This window comes from Dermacentor variabilis, chromosome 5, assembly GCF_050947875.1.
Source record: "Dermacentor variabilis isolate Ectoservices chromosome 5, ASM5094787v1, whole genome shotgun sequence".
In the NCBI taxonomy this organism is placed as follows: Eukaryota; Metazoa; Arthropoda; class Arachnida; order Ixodida; family Ixodidae; genus Dermacentor; species Dermacentor variabilis.
The window spans coordinates 193,354,510-193,370,745 of record NC_134572.1 but is presented as its reverse complement, the minus strand read 5'-3'; the positions used below and the strand labels follow the sequence as shown (position 1 = coordinate 193,370,745).

At 45.2% G+C, this 16,236-nt stretch overlaps 1 protein-coding gene across 3 annotated transcripts in view; it reads left to right on the top strand.

Annotated features, from left to right (window-relative positions):
• Nucleotides 1-11,950, top strand: part of pyd (zonula occludens-like protein polychaetoid) — a 468,585-nt gene extending 456,635 nt beyond the window's left edge. For all 3 annotated transcript variants that reach the window (XM_075693885.1, XM_075693886.1, XM_075693884.1), the window contains one exon: nt 10,310-11,950. In XM_075693885.1, the coding sequence (XP_075550000.1) occupies nt 10,310-10,523 (214 nt within the window). In that variant the 3' untranslated portion in view covers nt 10,524-11,950. The remainder of the gene's footprint in view (nt 1-10,309) is intronic.
• Nucleotides 11,951-16,236: the final 4,286 nt, after the last annotated feature.

The following is a 16,236-nucleotide window of genomic DNA, read 5'->3' as shown; positions in this document are numbered from 1 at the left end:
AGCCAAGCCTAAGCAGCTGCTGTACAATGGGCCTCACAGAAAGGTAGGGCTCCCATCATTAAGCAGAGACAATCCATGATCGAATACAAATGAAGCCAGCCACTGGCCTGTTGCGTTAATTTTGGAGCTTGCCCAAATAGGGTAGTGGGCATTAAAATCTCCTGTGATCATCCATTGACCAGGGGTTGCTGTCAAGATGTCTTTTAGTATCTTGCTATCAAACCGGGCTGAGGAGGATAAGTAGGTATCCACTAGTGTAAAGGCCAGCTTTTCCTTCTTAACAGTCAGGCAAACATACTGGTTTTCATCATGAGGCTGCACATGCTGAATGACGTAGGTAAGCTCCCAACAAATAAACACAACCTCGCTGCTTTCACTGTAGGATGATGACATGATTGACTCATAGCCGAATAGCTGGATTGGGTTTCATAATTTCGTTTCTCAGATTACGATGATTGGGAAGCAGTGCGAGTATACATACTGACAAAAATCAGGCATCTGACATCTAAGACCTCTGGCATTCCACTGCATTGGCACTTGAACGCATTTATCTTTTACGGGTGAGCGCTTTTACCGTCCACGAAATGTTATTGCTCAGTGCAGGACGCGTCTATATGTATGGGAAGTTTCTAGAATGTTATCGATGCTTCTATCCGCTGTTTGTTGTCGCCGAAGCTTGTGTAATCTGATTGCATGTATGCGCGATGCGAATGGCGTACAACTTTGTGGAAGGCATGCGGGTCCCAGCGATTACTCTGGAACATTCGACGACTGATCTATAAAAGCCAACGCACTTGACCCGCTGATCAGATTTTCGACGATCACCGACTGTGTTCGCCGCTGTCGCTGTTCTTTGAGTGTTCAAGTGGATCGTTGTGGCGGCGGACTATCTCACCCGCTTCGCTGAAACTAAAGCTTTACCGAAAGGTAGCGCAGCTGAAGTGTCGAAATTTTTCGGCGAGAACATTCTGCTGTGACATGGTGCCCCAGAGGTCCTCATCACCAACAGAGGAACAGCCTTTACAGCACAGCTCACCCAAGCAATTCTGCAATACAGCCATACAAGCTACAGGAGGACAACTGCCTACCTTCCGCAAACGAATGGTCTCAAGGAGCGCCTGAACAAGACCCTCGCCGACATGCTAGCAATTTATGTCGACGTCAAGCACAAGACGTGGGATGTGGTCCTGCCGTACGTAACCTTTGCTTACAACACGGCAGTGCAAAAAACAACACAGATCATGCCGTTTAAGCTGGTTTATGGCAGGAACCCGACGACAACGCTCTACGCCATGCTGCCGCATGTCACTGACGAAGAGAATTTTGACGTCGCTACCTATCTCTAGCGCGCCGAAGAAGCCCGACAGCTCGCCCACCTACAGATCAAGAACCAGCAGCGTAACGAAAGCGGACACTACAACCTGCGACGACGCTTCGTCGAGTACCAGCCCGGTGACCGTGTTTGGGTTTGGACCCCAATACATCAACGAGGACTCAGTGAGAAACTATTACGCCGCAATTTTGAACCATACAAGATCATCCGACACATTGGCGCACTCTACTATGAGGTCATGCCAGACGGCATTTCACTATCACAGCTGCACCGCTCACGACCTGAAGTAGTTCATGCTGTGCGTCTTAAGTCGTTTCAGCAGCGCTAATGAACTTTGGGGACGTCGCATAGCTGAACTTCCAATTTTTTTTTTGGACTGTTTCACCTTGGACTTTGTTTCTTTGTTGTTACTTTGTTTAACAAGTGTCCTTTTGTCTTTTACTCTCCTGTTATGTTTGCAGCATCGGGACGATGCCTTTTGAGAGGGGGGAATCGGCATGTGAACGCGTTTATCTTTTACGGGTGAGCGCATTTACCGTCTACGAAATGTTATCGCTCAGCGCAGGACGTGTCTACATGTATCGGAAGTTTCTAGAATGTTATCGATGCTTCTATCCGCTGTCTGTTGTCGCCGAAGCTTGTGTAATCTGATTGCATGTATGCGCGACGCGACTGGTTTGCAACTTTGTGGAAGCCATGCGGGTCCCAGCGATTACTCTGGAACATTCAACGACTTATCTATAAAAGCCGATGCACTAGACCCGCTGATCAGATTTTCTATGATCACCGACTGTGTTTGCCGCTGTAGCCGTTCTTTGAGTGTAGCCTGTTTTTGAGGGCACAAGTTCGCCCAATAAAAGTTAGTTTTGTCTTTCACAGTATTGCTACTGTGTTCTTCATCTGTCACTCCACATGACAGGATAATCAATGCTTCTGTGACCTCTTTGTGGAACGATTGGTGATGGTCAGCCATGGTCCTACTGAGGGCTGCGATGACTGGGCTCAGTGTGTCCAGCACTTGCAGGCCACTTCAAGTGGTTGGAGTTGCGATATTTGTCAGTAATTCTTTGATGACATTCACTAGGGACCGCAGCATCAGTATGATCTGTTGGTCAACCCTTGGTACTTCATCAACCTAGAAGTAGACATCAGGCGGGAAGGCTCCTTGGCAGGCTGCATGTGCAGAAGCACAGGCCAGTCACTTGCGGTGTTAAACTTCTCCATATCATTCCTCTTCATGTGTGCTGGCTTACTTGCGCTCCAAGGTGATGAGTTAGGCCAAGTCTGCATATTAACAGCACCCCATCCTGTACACTTGCGTCGCTGATTTCGCCGATGCTGTACTGTTTCAGCAGCTTCTCTGTAGGATGAGCTGTCTCTATCCATTTGTGTGAGAGAGGCAATTTCTCTCTTAGTATGCAGGCATTCTTTGGATGAGGCATCAGGAGAACCATCACAGTTACCACATTTTAGATTTGTTGTGTGGCAAGCATTCACAGTGCTTGACTCAGTGCAGTGAGGACAAACCATGCTCTTTGTACAGACACCCTTGACATCGCCAATCTTCATGGAGTTATGGCACTGAAGTGGCTTGGGGACAAATGGCTGAATCGCATGCTGGAAGTGTCCAACTTTGACATGCAAAGGGATGGAATTGCCCTTGAATATTAACTTTTTGCAGCAAGTGTTACTAAGGCAAAACACATGTGTGATGATAACTCCTTCATTTGCTGGTTTGATGAAAATTGGCAAGTCCAAGTTCGTTATGGTCAAATCAATGTCGAAGTTAATGCCCACAATACTGACTTTGTCCAGTGGTACAATTGCTCAGACTTACATGCCGCCCAAATCTGTTATTTTTCTAAGCCTGTCCAACACGAATCCATTTGTTGCGTCCACTGCGAGGATGGTCTTTCATGTGTTTAATTCGACTTCCCTTATTTTATTTGGCGCGATCCCGTCAAGAAACATGGAGAGGGCTCGTCTGTTAAAAGTTCGAAGGCTGATGAAGGATTTCTTGGGTATGAAGAGGATGGTGGCAGCCAGTGTTCACTTTTTGCCTTCATAGTTAATGTCCTCACTGGTGAAGACACCTTGAGGATCCTTCTTCTGGCCTTCTTGCTCATCATAGACTGATGCACATAAATTATCATTAAAGTATGCCACAAATTTGACATTAGAATTTGACGCCGTGCAAGCCTGAGACCAAGAGAAAACGGATGCTGTATTAATATACTTTTATTGAATGAAGGGATCCATTTGTATTTTGCTCTAAAGCTGCACAAAAAAGCAGTTGATAAATGCTCGCGGCTACGTGGGATGAACTCGTACAAAACTGCACACGAACAGAGGCAGCTACAAGATTGTGCAATGTCACAATGTGTACGTACCATATGTAATACTCATGTGATGGGTAATTTTCTCAAGGTAGTGCATCTATAGCTAGCAACATAGCTGAGTACTGTTATAGTCAGCGAGTTTGATGTGAGCACACGGGTAAAAAACAATGCTCCTTTCACTTTGCCAGTGAGTGACTGCAGCTAGGGTGCCTTGGATGTCCTCCTCACCTGCCGCTCCATGCAGGGTGGCAACAACCGTATCATTTGCTCTGACGGGTGCCATGTTCAATCCCACTTCACAGTACCATGTACTTAGTGCAGTCATGCAGTCATGCAGTCTTTCTATATACAGACGTTCATGCAACTATGCTTCCCAGAAGCTATATTGCGTGATGTATTGAAATTGAAGTTATTTGCTTATCCTTTTCTTTTTGTGCAGCTCGGACGCAGCTCAAACAAATTTGTTTCTAAAAGAAAAGTTCTGGGCTTTTACATGCCAAAACCACAATCTGATCATGAGGCACACCCTAGTGAGAGACTTCGAATTAATTTTGACCACCTAAAGTTCTATAATGTGTGCCTAATACATTGTACATGGGCGTTCTTGCATTTCGTCCCCATCGAAATGTTGCTGCTGCAGCCAGAGTTAGATCCTGTTACCTGAAGTTTAGCCACCACAGCCAGTCCGTTGTCTCTGAAGCCTTCGTTTCCTCGGTGCATCGAAAATTGCCAGCCTTTGAAACTGCCTTTTTTTTTTACCCTTGTTTTTTTTACATTTGAGCACTGAATGTACAGATCACATCTGCCTTTGATTTATGTGCATATTTTCTTTAAAGGGGTTCTGAACTGCCTCTTGGGCTTGGTGAAAAAACATTCTTCAGATAGAATACACTGCTGTAATTTTCATGCTGTCTCTTTGTTTAGGCATTCAGGCATGATTTTTCACAGGCAAGAGCCTGCGGAAAGTCATATGTTGGCCATACGATCGTGTCTGCTAAGTATTACATCGCAACACACCGCGCAAAGAGCTGAAATTTCAAACCGAATGCTGTTTACCCTTCTTCCAGCCGGAGAGGCGATGCGTATCACACAAGTGTGCCTACGTATATACATGGCAATGCTGTGACGTCGCTCATAGTGGCACGTGATTTCAAAAATTATTCAAGGCTACATCTGTTATTTGTATAATCTGTTGCTTCAATAGATGAATTAAAGTTGAGAGAAATAATAAAACGGCACAAACCGAATGTCTGCGTGTATTTGTGTTGCTTCGTACCGCAGCAAGAGAGATGTACTTCCATTTCGTATGCTTGCTCCCACACCGTGCAGTCGCGTGCGCAGACAATGAAACTATGTCATTTTGTCCCGTGTTCGAGCGTGCGATCATGCTCTGTGTTCCGCAGGCATCTGCCTCAGTGTTCGAGTAGCACTAACTTACACCGCTAGTCAGGTATTCTCGTGCACAGCACATGAAACCTTAAGCGGAAGTGTGCCGTGCAGAAAAAAAGCGAGTAAAAAAATGAAGGCAGGGCCTGTGACATATGCGCCACACAATCCTCGAGCTCTGGTATGGGAGAACGCAGGGAAGGAATTTCACTTTCAGAGGCTAGACGGTGCAAGTGGAGAGAGTGTATCTCTTGGCAGTGGCCCTCGCCTCCCAAAATCATGGGTTCACGGCACTTAAATATTTCTATCTCAGCTATTAATAAGCCGTTTTTAAAAATTCCTGCAGTAGAAAACTCCCTAGAGGGCACATAACAACTTCCAGCATATAACTGAAATTTGCTATGTGGACTGGTGAGGGGCGCTTTAAAGGCAAAGATTCACATATAACCTGCACTCCACATGTTGCAGCTCCCTTTCCCCATATTTCAAGGTGGCCATTTTGCATTCTGGCTGTGTTAGTAAATCAGTATTTCGTGCATTTCCTGCCAAGTATAGATGATTCATCTGCCACTCTTTATCGCCTTATATTAGTGTGCATACTTAAGTTTTTCTTCTTGGATCCTCCAACTGGCACCCTCACCTTACAATCATAACCGCCTTATAATCAAATAAATACGGTATATGACGAGCGTAAGTGAATGAATAAACAGTTGTCAGTGTGCAAGGTCCATGTTCTTTTCTTGTTTTTTCATCAGTGTTCGTGCGTGCTTACTTCCGCCTACTTGAAGAAAAGAGCGCTACGAAGATGCGGACTAAAATAGGAACATGTGCGACGGACAAGGTGCTGGACAAGACAAAGCGCCTTGTCTGTCGTACATGTTCCTCTCTTAGTCCGCGTCTTCGTAGTGCTCTTTTCTTCAAGTATGCAAAACCAACTCGCCCACATCAAGCTTCTGTTACTTCCACCGTGCATCAATTCACCTTCAGTCAGGCCAAGGTAACTGGTTTTGAGGAAGAGGGTATTGTCAGTACCGATTTATTCAAAGAATGTTGGCACCTTCCACGGTGTGGGGGATGAGGTGCACATTGAGGACTCTAACCACAGCTGCCTTGCCTCGAATCAAAATGAAGACACCCTTGGTCTGGCACAAGCACTTCATGAATGGGGTGCTGTGAACACCACAGGATAAGACGAAAAATAATACCACAATGTGTTCTTTTGATCATCTTTTGCTGAATAAGCCGAGTTTCAGCTGCAAGATAGACCTGCTTTTCAGTTGCATCTTTACTGTTTGTGGCAATCTCCTATTGCAGGGCTTTACTTGATAAACAGGCGTGCCACCAAATATCTCCAAATCAGCGAATGTCTATGCCATGGAATAATGGGGACGTAAGAATACAGACAGTGCAAACTATTCATTTTACTGTAAGATTCTAGCTTGTGTATGCTGTGAGTATGCATACGCCAAGTGTGAAATTTTCACTAAAAATAAGCAGGCTGTACTGTAATACTGCTTTACTAAGTTGAGGAAAAAGTAGTCTTTTAGTATTGTAAAAATAAAGAAATAAAGAAGGGATAGAAAATACAATTACTGTTTTGTAATATAGAAGTTCTGTAACTTAAGGTTTAATTGAATTAAGCATTTGCAATATGGTGGGCTTTTTAGCCTTTTTTTTTTCACAACAAATTTGTGCCTACACTTGTTAAAAATGGTGATTAGAACCGTATAGGTAGTATGTTTAATTTGAATGTAAGGATGGAATTCGTCATAAAGGATTGCACCAACCAAAGTCGCCTGTAGAATTCTGATACTCGTGGTTGGGAATCTTGGCTGGGACAACCATGTCCCTTGTATGTGTGGAACGCAAAACACTCGTATACTTAGATGAAGTGCATGTTGAAGGACTGCACTTTATAACATATAGTCCATCATTTTTGAACATCTCATCATTCCCAAAATTGAGAAGCACAGGATATCAGATAAGGTTCTAAATGACACAGAGAGGACTACTGCATTCATTCAAATAGAAGTCTACCTATTTACCTTATTTTTTGGAAATGTTACTAAAATATTGAGCTACTGACCTATATTCGTGCCCAAAGAATCACGACATATGTTTTTGTACAAAGCTAGCAAAAGTACCAAGCTAACGAAGTTCCTTCCTTGCACCCGCCATAAAGCCAGTCTGGGGAGTATCCATACTGGCTTTAAAGGGACCCAGAAATGATTTTGATGATTTTGTACAAACGTACTGAGTCATTACGGTAGGTCCTTCTGATCAATAATGGATGAATCTAAGTGCTCCAGGTAAAGCCTGCAAATTATGATGAGGTTTTAAAAATGGACATCGCTACCAATCGCAGCACGCCACTCGGCTGAATTCTCAGCCACCTTTGACCATTTGACGCAATATGCCCTAATGACGCTAGTAGGGCGAGCTATCCAATTGGCTGCCCAGGATGCGTCATCGATAATTTTTTCAACTTTATAGGAAACAAATGTTGTTCGTAATAGTTGGAATGTTAGTTAATTTGTTTCTATAAAAAAAGAAAGTAACAGAAAGAGAATGCACGAGGGTAATTTCTCACTACACTTAAGCACTTCTGGCACAAAGTAAGTGTCGTCTGCTTATGGTACAATGCACTCCCTGTTGACGAGAGCTCCACGGTCAGTGTTGATCTCGCTCTTTCTTTTCGCGAGCACCATGGTTCGCCCTTTTTACATTGTGGGCAGCAAACATATTGACTGGCAATATGTCAAGCTGCGACATAGTGTCCCTCTGCAAGGCAGCAGAGAGCGGAGTGGCTGCAGCGCATCGGACTGTCGCTATCTGATCGGCACCAGGATTTGCGCATTTGCGGCTGTCACTTTGTACCGGAGGATTACTACCACAATAGCGTTTCGCGAGTCTGGTATTTGGGTAAACACAAGCACAAGGGGACAGGGCCTGGCTGTTTGACCATGCCGTTTCACGGTATGAGCAGAAGCGCAAACGTAAATAGTCTGCACGGCGCAGCCACCTGGTGGCATAGAGCTAAACCAAACACAGTAGCAGTAACGTAGTGTGTTCTTCTTTGCTGCTGGTGTAAATTTTTCGCACGAGTGTAATTGTTGACATATTGTTTTTGTAAATGTTTAAAATGTTCTACACTTGGTTAGAGCAATATTAGCTCTTTGTTTGGCTGGTGAACTCTGTGCCAACAGGTACCTGGACCATGCAGACCAATCAAGCAGCTCACGTACGTCTACACTAAAGCTCCTTCATCATCTTGAGTCTATGCCTCCACCCATCCGTTGAAACGCCCAGCGCACCTATGGTTACTGGAATACCATACATGTTTAACGCAGCAACAGAATGCTCGCAACGCACGCTGCTTCGATAGCTCTCGCTTGGGGTCAACTGCCAAGTGGCTGGCAGAGAGGTTGGAGAGTCTTTGCACGCATGCTCCTAGACAACCGGAAGTAGACGACACAATGTGCGATCATGACGCAGAGCCAATGAAGGCGGAGCTTAGCCTCAATCACTCGGCGAACGAATTGAGGAGAAAATGCATGGCTAAGGTGGAGGGTAACTTGTAAACGTCCGTAGCTCTCTTAATGAGATGCTTTACAGAAATTGTGGTGCAAATGATTTACTGTAGCTGTACCCTATACGTCTACAAAATTTGTCCGATCCGTTTCGGGGGCCCTTTAAGAAATGATGCATATCCGACGCACTCGACGGCACCAAGCAAGATGTCATTTTGGTTGCTGAGGACAGCTGTGAAGCATCCAGCGAGGACAAACTCTCTGGCAGTTTTGACGAGGATGCAGCTTGTCATGTTGACCAGTGAAACTTAGCAGCCTAGTTTATGGTAAATAAAGGTGTGTCATGTTCACCGTTTTTTATTTTTCCAAAAAAAGATACGGGTTGACCTATATTTAAGTTAATATTGTGAATTTCTTGGAGTCAGCATATAGGTTTTGACCTATATTCAGGTTCGACCTATTTGAAGTAAATACAGTACTTGGAAGTAGTGTTTGTCTAAGCTCATTGGTTGTGCAAGCAAGAGATGTTTCCTGCAAATGGCATGGATAGACTGCTGGCAGTATGTTGTCTTCCCTGGCAATGCTTTTTGCTGGAAACCTATCCAATTGTTTCTTCTCTTTTTTTTTTTGAGATGCTGAAATTACTTTTGTGTTCTGGGGCTTTTTGTAGTATACCGTACGTGTATAAGTTCACGGGGTCCATGGAATTAGAATCTCTTGCAGTCACACAGTGAATCAATGATCTAGCTAAAATTTGTTACCACTTGCTCCATCATGAAACATGGCAGGAATAATTCTATTGACCACAACAGGTGTTATGTCGCTTAGGAGCATGTCCTCAGTGAAGCTGTGACTTGGTTTGGCCTCAGAATGTCATTGCCCTCTTTGTTCTTGAATCATCACAAAGGCTTGCACAGCAGTCTTGGCTGAATGCACCATCACTGTTCATTTTTGGAGTCATTCACGGAAATTGCTGAGTTCTGCTTATGCGGCATGACACAAAAGGTCAGGTGAACTTTGTGTTCTGAACAAGTGTGGCAACAAGTAGGCTACGAAGCTGAGCTGGTGCTGACGCTTGGTGCTGAAATGCATTGTTCAGAGAGCAGCACGGGTCCCAAAAATTTAAGCTGCACCTTGTATAGCTTTTGTAGTAGCCGCACGTTGCTGCAACTTCTACGTCCTCGTTCAGTTGCATTTACACATTCTATCATGGATTCAAACGAACTAGCCCACCAGTGTGTTTTAACCAACATTCAAGCTTCACCCTTGCACAATAAGCCACTCTTTCCACAAGGCTTGATGTCAGAAAAGATGTAAGAACGAAAGACAGGCGGTGATGTCACATTAAAGCTCCCACACGAGTGAGGTCATGGATTTTGAAAGTGTCTGTTTGGGTGTAATAGCATGTTGGATTCTAAATTAGCCAAAGATGTTTGAATGAGCAAGAAGTTTTCATAACTTTTACCGTCCCACTACAGTCCAAGTACAAAACAAATACACGTACATTGAAACTTGCGATGTCACACTGCCATTCTGATGCGATGGTTTCAGTGCAGAGTTAAAAAGAAAATTAAAATTAGGCATCAATTTTCTCTTCTAGTGATCAGTCTCTCACTATGAAATTACTGAAAGTACGGTTTTGAATGTTTGTCAGTTTTAAACTGTTTCTATTTAGTGTCACCCACTCCATGCCCCGACACTTCCACATTCTGGTACTGCAGGCTCTCTGATGGGCGACCCGTGCCCCCACCAAAGCCAACCCGCCCACGGCCATGGTCGGGAGCATCGGAGGAGCCACCACCCTACGGGGGCCCCTACCTCAACCTACCGCCACGTTCAGCACTCGACCTGTCCAACCGAGAGCACAGGGGTTCAGCCTTTGAGCTGTACCGCAAACCAGAGCCACTCCGACCGCCACCTCCTCCCGCTCTCTAGTGACCATCGTGGTAACAATGGCCATGCAACCTGTGCCATCCTGTGCGGAAGACCAGTGCCAGTGGGCGATCAGGACAAGGTCCAGCGATGCCCAATCACAAATGTGCTAGTGCAATTGTCTTCCGGGGCCAGTGTGTGTGCAACAAAAGGAGTGTTAATTCTTCCTGCAGTGCATAAGCTGCAGGCCTGCTCAAACTGCCCGTGCAAAGAGCACCAAACGCTACTTCGTGTTTTAAGTCAATTTTACTTGCAATGAAAGTTTCAGCTCGGGGCCAACTCTTATTTCCCTCTTAAAATACAACTCTGATGCAGAAGTGTCATCTTTAGGCATTGAACTGAGCATTTAAGAGAGAAAGCCAGCTGTTTGATTTAGGGTCTGAAATCCAAAATGAATATTGGCAATGTGTGAAGTTTGCAACTCTAACTCTGCATGGAAAACAGTTATGAAACAGTACACTTATGACAGTTCTGTAGGCTATGTCTGTTAGGTCAGCTAAAGCAGACAAATGTGATTACTAGTTTTTGCAGAGTCCCGTTTACAGGTCATCAGTATAATGCAGTGCAGTGTATAACAACTATTTTGGTCTCTTTGTATATCACATAGTATTTTCTTATTGCTGAGTTAGTGTTGTAAGCTTGATTTCTTTTTCAGCAATCTTTTTAAGGGTTCCTCAACAGTTTTTGGATTGTAAAAAGAACAAGCATGTTCATTATGCATAAAAGGTGAGGCGTGCAGACAGGACACAAGAGAAGAGAAATGGACAGCACGAACGCCGATTATCAACTGAAGGGAGCACCGACGCAAAAAAAGAAAGAAGACACAAAACTCATCTGTGCAAGTTTTCTGTCTTCTTTCTTTTTTCACCTCAGTGCTCCCTTCAGTTGATAGTGGGTGTTCGTGTTGTCCACTTCTCTTGTGTCCTGTCTGCAAGCCTCACCTTTTTTGCATAATGAATCCTTGCCAACTAGCTCAGCTTTCTGTCATTCCAAGCATGTTCATGTGGCAATAGTCATGTCTGCAAAGTATCAAACCGCTGCGCAGCTCAAAAAGAGCTAAAATTTATAAAGTGAAAGCCTGTGCATACTTCCTCACGAGAGAGCCCTGCTCCCTGCTGGAAAATTACACGCACAAACGCTTCTGTGTCATATGCACTGCCTGCATTGTCACCACTTATAGTGGAATTTGAAAAAAAATGAAAAATATGGAGTCTGGGCTTGTGACATGAACGTGATGCAGTTTCTCAGCTTCAGTATGGGAGAAGGCAGGGAAGGGCACTCAATGCGGACATTTGTCGAGGCGAAGGGGAGTGTCTATGTTGGCAGTGTAGTTTGACTCCTTGCAGCATGGCAACGAAACATTTCAATTTATTCTATCTGCTCTAATTGGTTCTGTGAATGCTAAACATAAAGTTATGCTTCAATTGTCATGTGTTCCTTGTTTTCTACTAACTTTATGCGTCACCCCTGCCTGCCACAACACAACCAAACAATGATCAAAGCTACACCAGCTAGGCCCTTTCATTATGTCTACCAAGTTGACGTTTTAAAGCTCCCTGAGCTTTCCAGGTTTTCTGAAAAAAACTGAAGGGAGGGGTTAGTAAAATACCCAACGAATAAAATATCTTCGAAAAAAATGGTAAAACCCATTGCATACCGAGTCAAACATTTATAAATATGAATAAAAAAAGATGAATTTAGAAGCAAATATTTTCGAAAATGCACTGTTTCTATCAACTGATAGCAAGCTCATTGATATTAGGCCCGAACTTTGTCGCAAATGAGATTCTCTCAGCTGTCAACGTCAACTGTCCTGACATACTGTCAGCCTGCGCACAACGCCTCAGTGTTGCATTTCACTGCTTTAAATTGTTTATTTTGGTTTGGATGAGGGTGATCTGCTACTCGGCGTCAGCCAACACTTCGCTTTTTGAGCTCAAGCTCCTTCAAAGAAGAGGCGGCACAGTTCCTTTCCCGGACATTCCTCAATGCGATGGTCCTTGTTCCGCCGTGCGTTCGCCCCCCTAGACCATTTGAAGCATCCTCTTGGTCAGTTGTACAGTCAATGTCCGAAAAATCGGGCAGTCCGAAAAAATGAATGCATGCCTTTTACTGCCCTTAATAGCTCAAATCACCACAGGCACGTCTGAAAAAGCTCTGACGGTCTGCCAGTACAGTTACCAGGCATATCGGTGCTCGTACTGGGACAGGAGACGGCAGATGCACGCGTGTATAATTAGGGAATGCGTACTGTGTGCCGTGACAATTGCCCCTTCCCACGCTTGTTAAGCTTCACTGCAATATTTTACATGTTTCACCGCGTAACATTTCTGTGCTGAGGCAAAGCTGCCAATTGGGAACCGGCATTATGCAACGCACTGTGCTTTCTAAGCTTCAAAGCCAATCACGAGGATTACTGAGGCAGAGTCAGTGTCGTTGCTGGCAGCGGTGAATTCTTTCAATGAAGAACATGCCACCGAATGGCACGAACCTTAATAACGAACGTCAAAGCAGTTAGGCCTCACGTTGCCACGGTGGTGGCTACGGCTGCCAGCGGATCTGCATGCGAGAGCGCTAGTTCAAGGCGACGAGATAATCAAAACCACGGTATTGGCTTTGATTAATGCCGTTTCAGACCTCCGGTCAAGGCAAAAAGTCCAGAAAATTGGAGGGTGAAGTGTTCTTTCACCCGAAATTTCCAATGTTCTTATACATTGACTCTGTGGAGTACATGGTGGTGCCACGAAGCCGTCCTCATTTTCGGGCATGTCCCAACAAGTGGTTGTTGACTGTACACTGGCAACTCCTCCAATTGACGACACGACGTCACAGACAATTCGTTATGATTCCTCTCTTTTACTCGAGCCAGCATTAGGGCAACTTTTGTTACCTTTCAATAAACTGACAGCTTATTTTCCTGGATAGAAGTATGAATTCCCTGAGTTTTCCCTGAGTATTTCCAGACTATTCAAAATCCCTGATAATTCCCAGTTTTCCTGGTTGGTAGACACCCTGCCTCTTCAGGTTCTGCTTACTTTCATAAACACGAAGTTTTGGCTGTTGCCACGCATAAGTGGATAGGAGCTTCGAAGGCATAGCTTGTTCTTAGGTGCCTTCGTGTGGTTATAACTGCCTCAATAGAGCATTATATTATGGTGCCACCTAAACCATTAAGAAATTGCCAAGCACAGTTATTGGCTTGGCCTGCCCACAAGGAGGAAGAGGGGCTAAGGTAACAGAGTTGCATTCTTGTTGGTGTACCAGCCACCAATCAGACTGCTTTTATGAGGAATTATAGCTGCCATAAAATACACTGAGCAGTTCGGGACATGAAAGCAGTGGCATCTTTACAGGCATTCTGCTGCCCTCCATTACTGTCTGAGTTGCTAAAGCTTCTGCACGTAGATGAATCTACAGAATGAAGCATTGCTAACTATTGCACTGGTTATTCGACGTCTGTTACATTTGCAAAAAGAGTCCTTGCATGAGAAAAATAGCTATGGTCATCAGAATATGCTGTTAAGCTTTGTAAAACAGTACAAAGCTCTCAATGTGTTACATTGCTGTTGCACTGCCTTCAGTGTCAATTATGTCATCTGCATTCTGAGGCACTGAGTTGGGCCAGGTGGGTACTTATTTATTTATTTATTTATTTATTTATTTATTTATTTATTACAGAACTCACAGCACCAGCGTGGCATTACAGGGGAGGGGGGGGGGGGAGGTTGAAATAGTATATACAACAAACAGTATTCATTCATTCATTCACAAAACTTTATTAGTGTCCTAAAGCCCGGTCTTTTCAGACCGAGGCGGGCCGCGTCCACGTCGGCACTGCCAGGCCGAGCCTTATGGCGTCATCGTGGACCCTCTGGACAGCCCGTAGCTGATCTTGATATGAAGAGCTTGATATCATCTTGTGCCAGTAAAGCCATTTTTCTTCAGGGTCGGCGAGAGTCGCGGGACAGCCCGCCAGCATGTGTCTGATGTCAATGATGCCATCGCACACGTTACATTCTTTCCTAATTTCTCTTTCGGGGCGAATTTTATTTATGAAATACGGAGTGGGGTACGTCCCGGTTTGCAGCAAGCGTGGCGTGACTGCCTGAGCCCTGTTCAATTTCACGTGTGGCAGTGGGAATTGCCTACACCCCAAGTGGTAATATTTAGTGATGTCGTTATAAGTTAGTAAGTGATCTTTATGTTCCCCGGAATGGTAGTGGGCGTTGGTTCGGTCCTGACCGGTGCGGCAAGCAAGTCCTCGTGCCAGGTCGTTCGTCACCTCGTTGAGGTTGGGCCGAGTCTCATCCACTTGTCCCATATGTGCAGGAAACCATCGGATTTCAGTTTTGATAGCATCAACCTTGTCGATAATTTTAGCCGCAGTCCCAGCTACATAGCCTTTGTCAAAGCTCTTAATTGCTGCTTTGGAATCGCTATAGATGAAAGACCATTTGCGGTTCCTGATGGCTAGAGCAATCGCGGCTTGCTCCGCCACCGTGGAGTCCTTAGTGAAGATGGTGATGGCGTCCGGCCGGCCCCGTACCTCGCCCCGGCTGTCGACCACCACGGCGGTGTAGGCCTCTTTGCCTTTGACCCAGGCAGCGTCTACAAGGGCCGCCTGTTGTCCTAGCTGTTCAATTTCTTTCAACAAAGCTTTCGCTCTCGCTTTTCTACTGCTAACATTGTGTTCCGGGTGCATATTTCTCGGGAGGGGGGTGGTTCTGATCGTGTCTCTAAGGTTCGTGCTCAATTCTACCTCAGATTCCTTCGGGTTCATCGATCTATTGGGGTCTGTCCCTATTGCTTTGAGTATAAGCCTGCCCGCTCGCATTTTTGTCAGTCTTTCCTGCTGCGCCATCTGTTGCGCTTCCGCCATCTCTTCTATCGTATTGTGCACGCCTAGGTTCGTGAGCTTCACGTTCGAGGTGCTGATGGATATACCTAGGGTAGCCTTCACTAACTTTCTGATCATAGTGTTTAGCTTGTTCAGCTCGGCCTGCGACCATTTAAATAGACCTGCCACGTAGGTGAAGTGACAGAGAGCAAAGGCGTGCACTAGCCTTAGAGTGCTGTTCTCACCCAGGCCTCTGTGTCTGTTGCTGATTCTCCTTACTAACCTGATGACTTGGTCCGTCTTGTTTGAATGTGTTGAATGGTATTGAGGTTGGTACCTCCCGCTGCTATGTGGAAGCCTAAAACTCTAATCTTTTCCACCTGCTTGATCGCGGATCCGTCGTGACAGCGTAAGATAATCTTGGGTTCCTCCCCGGGGACGTAGCCCCTGGGTCTTCGACCCCTGCGCCGATGTTTTAGGAACAAAAGCTCCGACTTTGCCGCCAAACAGTTGAGTCCCATCCCGCCTAGCGTGCTTTCCACAGCGTGTATGCTCTCCTGCAGTCTGGTCTCCGTTTGGCCTACGTTACCGTTGGCGCTCCATATGGTTATGTCATCTGCGTATATTGCAAAGTGTATACCTTCTATACTCCAGTTTCCTCGCGACTCTGGTCATTGCTAGATTAAATAACATGGGCGAAAGTACGGCCCCTTGCGAGGTGCCCCTGTTTCCCAGGTTCATCACCTTCGATTTTAGTTCTCCTACCGTGAGGCTCGCTTGCCTACCGCCCAGAAACGCCTTGACCACGCTGTATAGCCTCTCGCCCAACCCCAGCTCGAACAGGACCTCGAGGAAACAAACAGTATGAGTCATTCCATA